The sequence below is a fragment of the Pyxicephalus adspersus genome, chromosome 12 (assembly GCF_032062135.1).
Source record: "Pyxicephalus adspersus chromosome 12, UCB_Pads_2.0, whole genome shotgun sequence".
NCBI classification, from domain to species: Eukaryota; Metazoa; Chordata; class Amphibia; order Anura; family Pyxicephalidae; genus Pyxicephalus; species Pyxicephalus adspersus.
In genome coordinates, this window is record NC_092869.1 from 15,533,755 (window position 1) to 15,551,719 (window position 17,965).

Consider the following 17,965-nt stretch of genomic DNA (forward strand, 5'->3'; position numbering starts at 1 on the left):
TATGCTAGTATAGATGGGGAACATTCAGACAGAGTAACAATAAAATTGCAAAGAATATCTGTTCCTAATTCCTTTTATAAATTCTGTGGTTCATTCAAAACACAGAATAGGTCCTCTAATCAGCAATTAAAAAATATTGGATGCAGCAGATTTTTGAGAAATTGGTGTTTATATTACACCCCATATTTACATAGTTACATAGTAAGTCAGGTTGAAACAAGACATATGTCCATCAAGTTCAACTACTAGGGAAATAAACATATCCCAAATATAAAGCACTATGGACATAGTTGATCCAAAGGAAGGAAAAAAAAACCTGTGATACAATTTGCTCCAACAGGGGAAAAAAATCCTTCCTGATTCCAAAAGGCAATCAGATATTCCCTGGACCAACAGTCTCTGTTATCTTTATTTTAAAGGTTTATTACTCAGTTATATTCTGTGCTTCTAGAAATCATCCACCTTTTTCTTCTATAGTAGTTGCCGAAACTACTTCCTGAGGGAGCCTATTCCACATTTTCACAGACCTAACAGAGAAGAATACCTTCCTTATCTGGTGCTTAATCTTCCTCCAGAAGCAAAAAGTGCCTAAAATTATTAGTTGGCAAGAGAGTGCTCTATATGCACTATTTATAAATTTATACAGGGTGATCATATGCCCCCTTAAACGTCTCTTCTCAGGGGAGAATAGATTCAGTTCAGAAAATCTCTCATCATAGCTGAGCTCCTCCATTCCTTTCATTAGTTTAGTTGCCCATCTCTGGACTCTCTCCAGTTCCACAACATCCTTATTGTGAACTGGTGCCCATAACTGGACTGCATACTTAAGATGTGGTCTGACCAATGCTTTGTACAGGGACTGGATAATATCTTGATCTCTGCAGTCTATTCGTCTTTTAATACAATAAAGTACTCTGCTAGCTTTATATATTGCACCCTGGCATTGCATGGTATTATTAAGTCTATGATCTACCAGAACCCCAGATCTTTTTCTATTTCTGACTCCCACAAATGAATTCCCCCTAGACAGTATGAAGCATGTATGTTGATAGCCTCCAAGTGTATAACTTTACATTTCTCAACATTAAATGTCATTTGCCACTTGGTTACCTAATCAAACAGTACATACAGGTCTGCTTGTAGATTATAGGCATCCTGTATGGGCTTAATTCCATTACATAGTTTGATGTCATCTGCAAACACAGAAATGGTTCATAATCACCAACTCTATCACATTTATAAAGATTTTATACAGTAAAGATTCCAACATTGAACCCTGGGGTATACCACTAAAAACCTTAGACCATTCAGAGTATGAATCATTAATCACTATAGCTTAACACAAATACATCATTATGCCCAATCTTCCACAAAAGGGATGGGTTTTAAGACTCCCACTCCATTAGAGGGAGCCTGTGCAAGTGGGCCGGGCTGACGGGGCTTAATTTCTGATATCTACCGGATCCTAGCAGGAATAGGCGAGGGGATTGTAGCCACTCACCATAATATTCGGAAATGGGAAGAGGTATTGGGTAGCTCGATACCTCAAGAAATTTGGTACATAATATGGGATAATGCCCCCAAGAGTTTTAGGGGTACCTTGTATCGTGAAAACATCTATAAAGTGATGATGCATTTTACACCTGAACGCCTGAGAGCCATTTATCCAACAGCAGATAACCTTTGTTGGAGATGTGGGAAGGAGGTTGGGTCTTTATTCCACATTTTGTGGATGTGCCTGAATATTGTTCCTGTTTGGGAAAAGGTAGATTATCTCCTTGCTAATTTGTTCCCTGTTCCCATACACAGAGACCCACTTACCCATCTCTTAGGACTCCCTATTAAGGGTTTACCTAAACTGCAAACTAAATTGATGGCACAGGTGCTTACGGCAGCTAGGTGCCTCATAACTTCATGTTGGAAGGCTGCATCCCCCCAACAGTTTTCGATTTACACAAACGTATACAGGATGTGAAACTAATGGAATTGTTAACAGACAGTATAAATGATCAGCTGGATAAATATGAGGTGATTTGGTCAGTTTGGGACCAATATTACTCCTCTCTAACTTTATGGTTTTCAGTGCCCCCACTTAACCTGAGCATGTAAAATCAGTTTTAAACAGTCAGTTCCCTTTTCTTTCTCTTGAGGAAACCTCTGGTTTATATTTGGTCTATATTCAATATTGTTATTTGTATTTCTATATTGCCTACATATTGATAATATATCTGAACTTGTATGTTCACCTGTCAATTGCCAGAGCAGTGGTAGGTAAAGCACCTGGATCTGATGGTTTACCTTAGCCTATTATTATTTCTACACAGTATTTATATAGTTCCAACATTAAACGCAGCACTGTACAAAGTACACAGTCATGTCACTAGCTGTCCTTCAAAGGGTCTTACAATCTAACGTCCCTACCATAGTCATATGTCTTTAATACAGTCTAAGGTCAATTTTGGACGGTAGCCACTTGCATGTGCTTGCAACTGCATTTAACCGGATGTTTTTTTTTTTGGAATGTGGGAGGAAACCAGAGTACCCGGCACAAACCCAAACAAACACGGGGAGAGCCAACAAACTCCATGCAGATAGTATCCTGGCCAAGATTCAAACCTGGGACCCAGCACTGCAAAGGCCAGAGTGGTAACCACTAAGCCACTGTGCTGCCAATTACAAAATGTTTTTTTTATAGTACTAGTAGCTCATTTTATAGAGGCATACATACATACATACATACATAAGATGTAACCCCCTCACACTCTCAGGACTTTAAGGCACATAAAATAGACAAAGGCAACAAGAATTTTCAAATACCTTTATTTATAGCGCCATTTTAACACCACTATTATTAGGGACATTTTTATACATGTACAAAAATCACAAAATGCAAGCTTTCCTAATAAAAGAAGTTAATCTCCCCCATAAGGAAGAAAAAAAACTCTCCACTACAAGTACTTATTGAAATAGATGAGGTCATATATACCTGACAAGACAACTCAATTCTCAGACTGCATCTTGAATTATCATTACTTTATTTTTAGTTGCACTCCTAATTACCTTGTATTAATGTTGTTTACATTGGTTAAGTATTAGCCTTATTACTAATTTTTCCCATGGTGTTTTTTTCTTGTAAATTTAGAAAACAAAAAAAACAATTTTCTACTTCTATATGATATTTATTTATGTGATGTATGATACTGCCCTTCCTTTGAAAGTGGGGGGTGTTCCACAAGCCACTTGGAACAGATTCCTTCAACCACACTGTCATGCAAATTGTGTGCCACCTGCAACACTTCCTGTACCAGTTGGACAGCTTTTTCTGGTTCTTGTTTAACTGCAGTTAGGTAAGCAGTTCTCATCATACGACAGGCCAAGAATGCCTTAATCTAAGTAAGGAAACAGTAAAGCCATATGAACAATAATTCACAGGATTCATAGCAAGACAAGTACATCCTGCTCTTTAGCTACATTGTACCTTATATGTATATATGTAATCCTGCTCCTAGTTACAAATTATCAGTTGTGAATATTCTGGATTCAGATTTATGTAGTTAAGGTTCAGCTGCAGAATGTTTGAGTTTAAGTTGGTGATAAATAATCTTTATGATAAAGCACTTTCAGACAAAACACATTAGAACCCTTGTGATGATGTCTGCACTCCCTACATCCTACAAAACATACAGTGAGCAGAAGCAGCTTCTACTGTACATTTGTTAATTATTCATCAAAGTATGGACTACACCTGTGAGGCAGTGATGTAGCTATAGACCTATGGGCCCTGGTCTTTGCAAAACTGCACCTCATCTACTCACAGCACAAATCTGACCTGTAAGGGACAGATTAATCTTAGTGTAGACTCCCACATTAACAAAACACCCACCAAGGCAAACCCCCTACAGTGACAGATGCTACCCCTGCCCCCATACCAATGCTGCAGACATTCTACAGTGGGATGATATGTGGCTGCAGTTTGGACTTTGTTTTGTGCCAACACCTAACTAGCTAATTATAACATAATAATAATAGTTATGAATAAATAAATATATACATATTTATATATTATAGCATGTCTATATAGCATAGATTGTCCCTAAATGTAATAAAATATATTACAAAATACATTCTGTTTAACTTATTGTGTTTTTACTCACAATTTTAAAAGTAAACAGGTTCCTAGGGTAAATGTATAAAAAAAACAAGTTTTGCCAGTTTACCTTTGCTTCATCAGTTTTCATTCCTTGAATTAACTTCTCAAGTTCCTGAAACAAAATATACAATAATTTTTATTTGCATAGAAGCAAACACATAATACCTTTCTACAACATTAAATTACTACCATTGAGTTACTATATTTCACAAATTACTACCATTGAGTTCAAATCTATAAACACCACAAAAGTGGGGTTGGTTTACAAAGAGTTTAGGCCAATTACAAAGTGAGCTATTACCTTGCAAGGGAAGTTTTACTTAGTTTAGTGGGTATGGTGAAAAGGCTTAAGACCTACTAGGTACGAGGTTATTAAGGTTAAAAAACATCAGAGTAAAATGAAATAAACAAAAAACAGTCAGAAAAAAACTAGAAAAAAAACAACATAGAATAAGATAACACTGTGTGACATCTGTGCGAAAAGCATTTTACAAACAACATTTTGATGTAGTTGTGTTTTCGATGCAGTGGGTTAACAAACAAAAACTGGTGTTATACAATAGTCAAACATTTAACATCCAACTATCTTAAGCTGGAATAATGATAAGGTAAGCCAAGTAGAACAAGGTCCTCGTTGTTGCAGGATATAAATCCTGTTCACTGAACACTTAACAGTAAAAGAGCATTCCAACCCGTACATCAGTTGCATAAATTTTCGATTGAATATTAGGAAATCAAATGAAGAAGAAAGAAAAGAAAACAATAGGGAGAGGATAGAGAAAATAAGGGGAAGATGTCGGATTGGGTCTGTAGACTGAAAGAGCAGTAGTCTCTTGTGGCTTCACCATATACTCAAAGGTGGGTGTGTTTGAGCACCGTCTCTGATCTAGTACCCTTGATTGAGCCATAAAGTAGGCTTCCCATAGTGCTGATGTTAAATCAAACTTGTCCAGTCGGCTGTGCAACCTTGCCATGAGCTGCTCCATAAGTTGTACTGCTCCATAAGTTGTACTGCTTTAATACGAATAAGCAGCGCTGCCCGTTGAAGCATCTGGCTGCCTTTAGTATACTGGCTGATAAACATTGGACTTGGCTAGCTCACGAACTGGCAGCCCCAGAAAGTGCGTCATATCTCTAAGTGAATGGGCATTTCAATGAATTTCTCTTTAATTTCATTTACTATTCAGCAATGGGGGGCTATGTGTGGCCAGAACCAGAGAACATAATGGAGGGTGTACCCACTTCAGAGTTGCATCTTAGTGGGGAATATCTTATAAAGCATCTCCAGGGTAAAGTACCAGTACATTGGGATTTTATAAATGATTTCTTTGTAAATGGTACACAAAGAATTTTTCTGGGCTTGTTGGCATGTCATTTTTCATATATCCTCTGGTAGTATTCTGCCTAAAATCTGCTCCCATTTCTACATGTAGGCATGTTTCAGACCTGGAGAGAAGTATTCACTTTACCATAAAAGATAACTCCTTTTCTTTTAATAAGAAATGCTGCAGAACATATTTTGCCATTGTCTGATAGAAAATGAGCTACTGTTCCTCGAAAACAAATTTTGCATAACAGTTGCTGAATCACTACCAGTTGTGTCACGCACACATAGACTAAAAACGTATCAATGCCCAAACTTTTTTTTCCAAAATTATTTATATTAGGTTTTCAAAAAAGTTAAAGATTAGAGGCTTTCTCTATTATACCTGACACGTTGGGAGATGTAAGGCTTAGTCCTAGGCTTAGTCCCACTTTAACTTTACTGAGTATTGTATTGACGATTTTGCTTAAAACTCTTGATCCATAGTAAATTATATCATATTTGTTGCTATATAGCAGGCAGATGGCGAAGTATCACCAAGGTAATTCTAACTGCAGTGCTGCTATCCACTGAAGAAGTCACATATACTTTGTAAAATTTTTTTTTTAACAAGTGTGGACCAAATTAGTTGTTGCCTTGTTAAGATGCCAATGCATAATTGTGAAAAGCTCAGAAAGTACCAACTGCAACTGAAATGGGCAGTGACCAGGAGAAAACCACCTTAAGCAGAAATAAGCTTTAACCCCCTGAGCGGTAACCCCAAATGTGACTCGGGGTAGAAAAAAGATGCTAAAAGCAGTAACCCCAAATCACAGTTGGGGTAGGTAAACTTATGGAAAAAAATAGTAAATGGAGTCTTACCTGATCCGCCGATGTAACGCGTTGTCTTTCGCGTCTTCTCTCTTCTATCACGTCTTCTTTCTTCTTCCTCCGACATCTTCTGCACTCGATTAGTCACCGGGAAGTTCCGGGTGATGTCGGTGTGTGCGTACGTTGCCAGCGGGGCGCGAAATTCAAAATAAATTTGTATTGCATTGAATACAAAATAACTGTATTGAATGCAATACAGTGGATTTATATGTGTAAAAGCTGTACTTTGTCTTTCATAAACATTTATTTTACAGTATAATATAATAGTATGAGTATATTATTTATTTTTTAAATTTAAAAAAAATAATTTTTTTTAATTTATTATTTTGACATGATTTTGTGTTTTCAACTTTTTTATACTCATACTAATATTTTACTGTAAAATAAAGTTTTGTGAAAAACAATGTACCGCTTTTAGACATATAAATCCAGACAGAAATGAACCGCTCAGGAGGTTAATTAAAGTACTGCCATAAAAAAAAAAAAATAGATTTCTGAGATGCCCTGTATTTTAAACATGTATTCTTCAAAGCAGCAAGCACCAGTTTAAGGTCCCATGGAGCAAGGATAACAGTGGGCGTTATGACTAACTCCATTCATTAATATACGAAGGAGGGAGTTAATGGCCAATATATTTTAGAACAGGATAGAGGAGGCCAACACATGACCTTCAACTGCACTCTGATGCTGACTTATACCATACTGTAACAAGGATAACATTCTGCTACTGAAAGAGGCACATGGATGAACCTCATAGACCTGCCTTCATAAAAGTGGTGTTTTAAATCTTCAGTCATAAGTATAGCAGCATCCATAAGCCCCCTGACTTACACCAGTGCCAAATTTCAACAGCCATATCATGCCACAAGCAACTGCTGAGAAGCACGATTGGACCTTGCAACAGTAGATCTAGTCAATTAGTAGATACCCCAGCCTACGAATTTTTACCGAGGAACATTTTGCTATGTCTTTAAGTGTCCAATCAGGATGTCCATCCCCTCATGAAATTTGACAATTGTCTAGAGTACAATAGAATAACTGCTGGTTATGTACTTTGGAGGGTCTGGTTTCTTTAAAGCCTTTTTGAGACAGGTGTACCTCTATTGTGCCTGGAGAAGGCAGCTGATGTTTAGATTTTGAAGAAAAAGATAACAGGTTAGATTGGTTCAGTAGAGGTGGAAGTTTTTTGCCTAGACACCTTGTGATGGGGGTTATGGAAAGCCTGTGACTAGTTCCAGGAAGCTTTAAAAAAAAGTACATGATTCAGGAGCAGGAGGGTTTGAAAGGTGAGTAAGTTTATACACGGTGTTAGCAACTTAGAAGCCAGAAAAGTGTCCAATGTGTTGATGTGACCTGTGTAGGTGATTGTTACAGTTAACAATAGGATGTTGAGGATTCAACTCAATTAGTGGGACTTTGAACCCATCAGCAATCGGATGAACCCATCTGCATGACAAAAGATAAGAATTCCTAATGAGGTATGAGGTCTTTGTACCCAAGACCCCAGAAGATGAAAAAGCCATAACATTATACATCAAATACAGAAAAGCTGTAACTACTTTGTAAAATAATTCACTATTTATTGTCCAACACAAAGAAACAAAGCCATTGCGTTTTGGAGGCCAAAAGAACTCCCTTTCTATGCCACTAAAAGGGAACTAAAATTAAAAACAATGCAGGACATAACTTTTTCCAATTTTTGTTTAGAGTTTATTTTTTTTTAAATACATTTTAAATCATTCTCCACATTGCTTTTAGTTTTCATCCATATCTGTAACCCTCCTGAAATGCACTAGCTGTTTGGAGAATACATTTTGGATTCTTTCACAATGTGGTATGGTGCTTATTTCTACAGTGGATATAGAAAGCGTAAACACTGTACAATTACAGGTTTTTGTTTTGTAAAAAAATTACACCACAATAAATAATTTCAAAGCTTTTTCCACCTTCAATTTAAAGACAAACAAATCAGTTAAGGAAAAAATATAAAAAAACATTTGATAAGCTGGTTGCATAAGTGTTCACACCTTTAAACCAATACTTTGTTAAAGCTCCTTTTGAATTATTTACATGATTCACTCTTCTTGGGTACACACCTGCCATTAATGTTTTCAATCCTAGACCAGATCCATTCCAGGTTTGCTGGATCACCCAGGTTCTTACATAATAATATATTTTCTCCAGTGTTGGAGAGCTTTAATAAATCAGGCCCACAGTGTCTGTGGTCAGCGTAGACAATACAGCAATAAAAACTTGACAGACCCTGATCTCACCACCATGATCTACTGATGTCCTAGTGACAAACAAGAAACAAGCTTGCTTCTCATTTTACAAAAAAAAAGACCAAAAAAACAAATACTTACATCCGAAGATAAGTCTGCCATTTCTTCAACACATCGTAGCAATATTTGATCACAGTCCTTTTCTGCCGCAATACCTGACTCGTTAACGCACTTGACAAGTTGCAAGATTTCAGAGTAGTTTTGTTGATATAAAAGCTGCTTACACACTTTGCTGTACACCATGGAGGCATCTAGCTGGAAGTCCTAGATTGTCAAAAAAAAAAAGTTGTAAGAGATCTAGAGAAAGCAATGTCTCAATTAACAACTTTGGTTTAAAAGAGAGTTAGTGTTTACAATACAAATCTCATTCTGGAATGCAATGGTATTGAGACAGGTCTGAATAGTTATTTATGATTGCCCTCATCTAGGTCCCCTGTTTTTTCCAGTAGTAGTTTTTACTGGGCAAAAACAAGACCACTCACATCTAGCACAGTGTAAAATACACGGTGGCTCAGAGGTTAGCACCCCGGCCTTTGCAGCGCTTGGCCAGGGAACTATCTGCATGAAGTTTGCAGGTTCTCCCAGTGTTTGCGTGTGTTTCCTCCCGTTTTCCAAAAACATGCAGTTTGGTTACTCGGCTTCCCCCTAAAATTGACCTTAGACTGTATTTTTGACATAAGATGATGGTAGGGACTTTAGATTTTGAGCTCCTTTGAGGTACAGCTAGTGACATGACAATGGACTTTGTACAGCACTGCGTAATATGTCGGCGCTATATAAATATTGTATATTAATATAGGGAAAGTTCTCACATTTTCTATTAACACAGAAAGGTTACGAACAGTGTGTTGATCAAGTGACAGTAAACAAGGAAAATGAGGGGAGTGGAGAACCGAGGGAAGGAAAAGTAGAAAAGGAAAACAACATGGGTTTTATATTTGCAAATATGTAGGAGTTATTTATACAGAAGGTAAAAAAGTGGAAAAATATTCTGCAGTGTCAGTGCCATTTTTTCATCTCAGTCTCCTAAAATGCTAAATTAGTTTGAGAAGATCAAAGCACTAATAATCAGACGTTTTCTGTGCTGTGAGACAAAATTAATATACATATGTCTGGAAAGCCTTTAGCATCACAGCTAAATGTATATATAGAAAGGTTTTAGTTGATTAGTCTTTTCCAATCATGTATCAAAGTATTTCATGTTTTTCCAATTAAAACAATTTACCTTTTAGGACAAAAGGACAGGCTATGCAAGCCTTGGTCAATGTCTGCATTAATACATATTCTTCTTTCATAGCCTAAAATAAAAGAGGCTACTTGTAAAATTGCCTATATCTACATGAAAATTGCCTATATATAGTTGAAAGGGTGGTAAATGTAGTAAAGAATTTCTTTTTTTGTTCTACTTTTTATTTTGGACCAAAAAGAGAAAAAAGATGGTCATAGGGGAATTAAAAAGAAGAAATGCAGGTAAACCTGACTAGTGCTCAGCCTATGGTATATATACTACTTGTAAAAAAGAAGAAAGGAGGCAGAACAGAAGACTTTTACAGTGGCACTCAGAAAATATATTATCTTAAATAAAGGTATTTTTTTGGTAATCTTTATTCTATTTCAAAGAGACTGATTAAAAAATTGTACAAAAACATTAAAACAAGTGTATATGGTTGCACATATAACAAGGTACACCTTGAACTCAATCTGAATGGTACTTCAATGGTATAGTAATATGTCTCACTTCCTGACGCATTTCGCCCTTTTGTTGGGCTTCCTCAGGGGATTTGGAAAATATTATGACGCAATGTAAGAAGATATTGTATATACATTCACTATTTAGGCATACTCATTTAGATCAGAAAAATATAAATTGTAAAAAAGCATTTACTAATACATTATAGATGCTATCACAATTCAAGATAAATAACGTGCAATTCAACTAAGAATATGGTTTCCAGGAGAAAGTGTAAAAAAACACTAACAGTGCAGACTTATAGAGTTATAGCGGCTTATGCTGCAATGCGAACTTGGATTTTCCAATGTGTACTTTAAAAACAAACATAGTCCATTTCAATAGAAAGAATACCCTATAAAAGAGAAAGTATATTATACCCTATAGACGAGACTGTATATTAGGGTGAAGGACTTGGTGCAGAAAGAGGAACTTACATGGATGGCTGTTAGGTTGACACTTGATTGTAAGCATTCCCAGGTGGGGAGTTGGACATAATATGCCAAAAATATTTCAAAGCATGTTGGGTATAGTAAAAGACTGATAAAAGGACCTAAAGAGTCAGTCAAAACATTATCAGAAGGGTTCCACACTGATAGATTCATTTCCCTTCACAGATATAGTACTTACATATTAGTGTAATATGGGTGATATTCAAGACTAGAGATGAGCGAATCGAAGCTGACAAATTCGATCCGAATTTCAGAAACAATCGGATTCGCAACGAATCCGAATTTCCTCGCGTATTTCCATTTTTTCTAAAATGGCGGCTACACGTGTGAGGACATGGGGCAAGGAACTCTGGGAAGGCGGGATGACCCATAATGCCATGCATGCAGCCAATCAGCAGCCAGCCAGCCCCTTTAAATAGCCTCAGCCATCTTGGATTAAGACATTTGCAGCGCTGATGTGTGGAGCTGTAACTACGGTCAGGGACAATGCATGTCCTTTACAGCCCACTGGGTGAATGTGATTTATGCACAGCCACACGAGCAACTTGGCCAGGTGACAACACTTCTGCCTCCACGTTCCCACGCCGCTGTTCCTGCGACAAGGTTCGCCTCTGCCTCCTCATCCTCCACCGTGTCCTCAGCCTCCACTGCAGGGACAATTTACAGTGCCCCTCCAGCATACCACATGTGCAGGGCACGGCAGTGTCACGCTGTTCAGCACCTGGTTTTCCTGGGGGGACGGAGTCACACAGGGGAGGAACTGCTCCATGTGATTCATCAAGAGATCCAATCATGGCTTTCTCCGCGAAAACTCAAAATCGGAACCATGGTGACCGACAAAAGGAAGAACATTGTGTCTGCACTGCGTCAAGGAAGTCTAAGCCATGCACCCTGCATAGCACAAGTGTTCAATTTGGTTGTCAAGCGGTTCGTGAAGTCTTCCACCCATCTGCAAGACATCATAAAAACGGCCAGGAAACTTTGCATGCACTTCACCACTCGTACACCGCAAAGAACACCCTCCTTGAGCTGCAGCGGCAGAATGGCATCCCCTAACATAGGCCGATATGTGACGTTTCCCCCCATTGGAATTCCATCCTCCATATGTTGGACCGACTATACGAACAGAGAAAGGCCATCAACGAATTCTTGATGATCCAAGAGGATAGGAGTACTCCCATGTGTAACTTTAATGTCAGCCAGTGGCAGCTCATGCGTGACACCTGCCGTTTGCTCAGGCACTTTGAGGAGGCCATGTTATTTGGCAGTCGCCAGGATTACGGGATGAACAACGTCATTCCACTACTTCATGTCCTGGAACAGATGCTGGTAAATCTGTCACCCACCTTCGTCAGCGGGTACTGGTGTTGCCACCCACCGCCCCACTCTGTCACCAGGTCACTTTGTGGTCTCCTGATGCTGCTGCTGCTGCCATCTCCACACTATGTCACTTTGCCGCTCTGTGGTCTCCTGATGCTGCTGCTGCTGCCATCTCCACACTATGTCACCTTGCTACTCTGTGGTATCCTCCTGATGCTGCCGCCTGCCCAGTACAAACCTCTAGATGCCAGATACTAATGCCGTCCACACTTTGTTCCAAAGCCCACCACCCCTTCCCCCTGCTGTTACTGCCGCTGCCTGACCAGTACCCAGCTGTAGATGCCAGTTAACAAGGCTGTCCATGCTGCATTTTAGAAAGTTACAGCTAGCAGATAGAAAAAGGCAGTGCCCTACAAAGCGATGTCTCCACTAGCTACAGCTTGTACACTGTCCATATAGGTGATGGCCTCAGCCACTAATGCCGTCCTTGCTCCGTCTCAGGGCCCACCACCTCCTCCTCCTCCTCCCAGTACCCAGCTCTAGATGCCAGTTAACAATGCCATCCACACTTCTCAGGGCCCACCGCCTCCTCCTCCGGCTTTCACTGATGCTGCCGCCTGCCTAGTACCCAACTCTAGATGCCTGTTACTAATGCCGTCCAAACTTCGTCTCAGGGCCCACCACCTTTTTCTGCTGTTACTGATGCTGCCGCCTGCCCAGTACCCTACTCTAGATGCCAGTTACCAATGCGGTCCCTGCTCCGTCTCAGTGCCCACCGCCTCCTCCTCCTGCTGCTGCCACCTGTCACTGCAAGGCACAGTGTTCTACACCACTATCAAGGCTCTCTGCAGGCCGGAAATAGACGTTTTTTACCACGATTCGCCACCAATAAATTCTGTTTAAAGCAAACCTTTGCAGAAAATTCGGCGAACCAGCCGAATCGAAATTTTGAGAAATTCGCTTATCTCTATTCAAGACATATTAGGTATAATGGAGGAATGATAGCAAAGCCTGGAAGTAAATGAAAACTGCTTTCAGACAGGTTTAAATATTAGTAGGTCCCTTTCCCCCACAAAAATAGAGTACTTTTATATTGTTGTAATCTCATAGGCTACTTACATATTGTTGTGATATCATAAGGGACGATCGGAGAAGCAGTAAGCTGGAACAGATATTGATGCTGGCAATACAATACTACACATGCAAAGCACTAATCCTTTCCCATTAAAGAAAAGTATTCCAATGAGCTAATATCTTAGGTTAAGGAGCAATTGTACAGATTGGTTAGATTTTAAAAAAGAATCTTCAGCATTACAGCAAAAGCTTCTTGCCAGAGGCTACAGTAAGAAACTTCTTAAGAGAGCATATCAACAAGCCATATCTAAAGATCGTGACTTACTCTCAATTCAAAAAATATCCTTCCCATCATAAACTAATGTCAGGGTCATCACGACTAGTGTTGGTAGAATATCTCACTATTTGATTCAACAGCTATTCACTCGAATAGACCGATATTGTTTGGGTGATCAAGTCAATAGGGGGACAATTCGGATTTATTTTTCAGGACTGTGTAGAGCTTCTACAACCTACAAATACATTTAAAAAGACATGTCAAGACTCCCACAGCTCTGCACAACACTGTACAAGAAAAAAAATCAGGAAGGCTTTTTTATGTTGCTGGCAAGGCCATTTTATGGTGCAGTCAAGGGAACATGCCAGATTTTTTATAGGCCTCCGAGGAGAGGCAGAGAGGGCCCTGAAGGGGTTCCTCCGGTCCAAAGATTAGCCACCAGGTTTCACCGCTCTGTAAAAAGCCATTAACAGGTTTCAAAGTAGAAGCAGAGGGCCCTGAGGGGGGTCTTCAGTCAAAAAACTAGCCAGTTACACAGTTTTATTACATTATTATTACAAGTTATATAGGCCTCACAGTAGATAGAGGCAGAGGACCCCAAGGGAGGTCCTCCGTACAAAAATTAGCCAGTTACACAGCTCCGTTACAAGTGATATAGGCCTCACAGTAGATACAGGCAAAGGGCCCCGAGGGGGAGGAGATCCATACAAAAATTAGCCAGTTACACAGCTCTGTTGCAAGCGATGTAGGCCTCAAAGTAGACAGAGGCAGAGGGCCCCAAGGGAGGTCCTCCGTACAAAAATTAGGCAGTTACACAGCTTTATTGCAAGTTATAGGACTCAGAGAGAGTAGAGGTAGAGGGCCACGAGGGGGAGGGGGAGGAGGAGGAGATGCAGAAGGCTGTGAAAGTGCTCTTCCTGTCAAGGTGTCAGCAGGCCGTGCAGCAGTTAACGACTAATCAGTGCACTCTGCAGAGGGGGTGTTGAAGTCACTGCCGATCCAAGCCTTATTCATTTTAATAGGAGTTGGTCGACATTTTCTGCGCAGAGGCGAGTGCACTTGTCACTCACTATGCCCCAAGCTGCACTGAACATTCTTTTAGCTGGGCGGGCAAGGATCTGAATGGCATGTTCTGCCAGCTCCGGCCACTGCTCAAAGCTTGGATGCCCAGTAGCGCAGTGGGTCCTGGCTTTGCAGGTTGCAGATGTCCCATGTAGAGCTCAGGTATTCCTGCACCATGATTGAGTAAGGCTGCGGACTGACTGTCACTGGCACCTGCTGCATGACTGGCGGCTTTCCTCCTTAAAAAAAAACATGCATAGTTTGGCTTAGATGACCTTTCCTGCTGCCTGACCATGCCGCCTAAGGTAGTTGTTTGGCTGCCATGGCTGGTGTAACTGCCATAGGGATCCCTACTGCTGCTGCTGGCATACGGAAAGGCTGAGCACAACTGCGTCACCATCAGATTGGTTGATTTACAGCAAAACCTCAATCTGGCACTGGCTGACCAGCGGAAATGCACTGACAACTTTCTTGCCTTCAGCAACAGCGGCTGGAGGCCTGGGTACTTTGCAAGGAAGGGTTGTACTATAAGGTTTATGACATGGGCCAGGCAAGGTATGTGTGTGAGTTCCCCAGAATGCAGGGCTGCCAGCAGATTGACCTTGTTGTCATTCATGACCTTGCCTAGATGGAGTCTGTGCGGGGTTAGCCATATGCTCTCCTGCTCCCGCAGGGCACTGAGAATGGTTGCAATCGTGTGGCTGAGGGAACCAAGACATCACAACCTCAGGACTGCCTGGCAACGTCTGACTTGTGCACCAAAATAGCAAACTGCAGGTTGCTGCTGGCGGGGAACAGATGCTGGTGGATGGGAGGTGCTGGGTCTCCATGGCAAAATGTCCCTGGAGGAAAAGGTTGAAGCAAAGGAGGAGTCAAAGGAGGAGGTGAAAATGGAGGTCGAGGAGGAGATTGCATGTCGATGTGCTCTGGGCGGAGCTAGGTATGCAGGCCTTCTTGCAGCTGCATCTTTCCCGCCTGTCACCAAAGTTACCCAGTGAGCTGTATAAGAAATATATCTTCCCAGTCCGTGCTTACTTGACCAACTGTAGGTTGTCATGTGCACCTTGGAGTGCTACAGGGCCATGGACACATTGCTCTGCACTTGTTCATGCAAAGCAGGAACACATTTTTGTACTACCTCTTGGGCATTACGTACTGTGGGTTCGCGCAGAGGAATGCATAACGGAACGCATTGGAGTTCACCAGCTGGTAAGGGAGGAGCTCAAACGCAATCAGCTGGTGGAGCCTGAAAACTGTAATGCTCAGCTACATCCCCCACTTAAATTGCTGGTAGCAACAAGGGAACATTTGGTGGCAGAAGGAGGAAAGGCAGCAGAGGAAGATCTAGCAGCTTGAGCTTGCTTCTGGGGCGAAGGTCGATGCCCAGGTGTTACCGCCAGGTTACCAGGTGGTGACTTTTTAAATGTGTGCTTAAGCAACTTGTTTGTTTGGGTTTTTGCCTTTTTTCAACTGTCCAGCTCCGCTCTCTCCAAACCCCTCGGTAGGACTCTACGTACTCATGAACATTCTGCTCTACATGAGACTTTCCAGCCAAGAAGGAAGAAGTAGGAGATCAGGTAGTAGGTAGGTGTATCAGGTAGGTGTATCAGTAGGAGATCAGGAGTAGGTGTATGTGTGTTGTATGCGCTACTTTCCTTCAGCGGTGACGCTTGTAATATGCAGCACAGTATGCAAATGTAACGTCCGTCACTGTGTCTGTCTGACTGTCTTGGTACAAGTGTATGGTGTGCACGCCGTCTGGGTACCCTGGCTCTGGCTGCCTGTACGTAGCACACAGACTATCTATCTATCTATCTGACTAACAGTGAAACACTACCTATCTGAGTAGAGTAGATTACAGGACTGAAGCAATACAGTACAATCCAACTATCTATCTGACTAACAGTGACACAGTCTAATTATCTAACTACAGCAATTTTATTTTACTTTGACACTGCCAGCAGCCCAGAGAGGTTTTGCCTGCTAGCAGATCTCTGTCAGGATTGGTAAATGCAGGCAAACCCTGGCCTTTTATAGGCCAATGGCTGCCAGTGTGGCATGTGGTGACAGACAGCCAATCGGCTGCCTGCCACCACAAAGATGGAGGAGAGGATCCCTGCTCCTAGTGCAGGGCCCTAGGCATTATGAGGGAGGTCCCCAGGCACTGTGGGAGGGCTGAAGACGAGCCTGCGAACCACGTGTTTTTCGGGTCGGGTCCACTGGAATTCGAACAGCCGAATATAAGGATGACCCAAATTAGAACACCAACACTAATCACGACATTCAACAACCAACATGTAAAAGTGCACAAAAAACTTAAAAAACACGGGAATACTTGTAAGTGATCCAAAGACATTGAAAACCCACATCCCAATATTACCTAAAGAAAATCTGCCTCATTAAAGGACATTCTAGTACATTTTACCTCAAGTGACCTTTCTCGAACGTTGAGCCAAGGGCACTGTGAGATGTGGTAAGTGCTCACTGTGCCCTTGGCTCAACGAACAGAAAGGTTTTTTTTACTACCCAATAACAAATGGCACACCATTAAACATCATGTAAACTGCACCACTTTTGGTGTTATATATCTCATTACATGCATATGCGACAGGTTTTATAAAGGGAAAAACGAAAAGGGAACTCAAAAAATGCATATATGAACATCTGTACCTTAATAATATAGGAACAATAACTACCCCAGTTAGCCATCATGTTGCCATGTTACATAACTTTAACACCAAAATAATATCTTTTTCTGTACTGAAAAAAAAAAATCAACCCTAACCCGAGGGGAGGAAATTTTGATGTAGCCCTTTTAAAAGCTGAAACTAAATGGATCCAAGGATTGAATGCCACAGTTCCACCTGGCCTCAATGATGTAATGTCATAGAAATAATTTTTACTCTAATGAACAATATTTTTCATACCTTTTACTCACGATTTTCACTTTAATGGACAATTTACCTTACATCCAATAAAGAATTATTCATTTTCTTCCCTAAGGTGTATTTTAGTGATTTTAGTGATCACATTTATGCTGGTGTATTATTCTTCTACCCTACTTCCTTTCTTTGTTTCTTTGTTTGTTTGTTAAAATCTGGCTCATTTTTCGATTCCTCACTGAATTAATTTCTGTAATGTTATTTACCACACATGTGTAAGAATATTACCCTTTATATGTCACACATATTTGCTTGTGTGGAGGAATCTATCTCTTTCCTCCCACACATTGAAAATATTTGCCAAATCTTTACAAAATAAATCATGTCCTTAAGATTGTTTTTAAAAAAAAAAAAAAAGGCCAAAGTTCCTTTACCCTTCTGCCTACTTATGATTGCTAACTTGCAATAAACTCCCTAGCAGTAATCCCGAGTGTGACTTGGGGTGGATTTTACTTGCACAAAGTGGTAATCCCGAGTCACACT

The 17,965-nt window shown here is 40.5% G+C and overlaps 1 protein-coding gene across 8 annotated transcripts in view; it reads right to left on the bottom strand.

Annotated features, from left to right (window-relative positions):
• Nucleotides 1-2,804: 2,804 nt before the first annotated feature.
• Nucleotides 2,805-17,965, bottom strand: part of ZFYVE26 (zinc finger FYVE-type containing 26) — a 387,669-nt gene continuing 372,508 nt past the window's right edge. For 7 of the 8 annotated variants that reach the window (XM_072427512.1, XM_072427511.1, XM_072427513.1 and 4 more), the window contains 3 exons: nt 8,708-8,890; nt 4,218-4,262; nt 2,805-3,389 (listed from right to left, as the gene is read on the bottom strand). In XM_072427512.1, coding sequence (XP_072283613.1) covers nt 3,180-3,389; nt 4,218-4,262; nt 8,708-8,890 — 438 coding nt within the window. In that variant the 3' untranslated portion in view covers nt 2,805-3,179. Of the gene's footprint in view, nt 3,390-4,217; nt 4,263-8,707; nt 8,891-17,965 lie in introns of those variants that run through there. The other variant, XR_011922929.1, reaches the window with a different exon arrangement.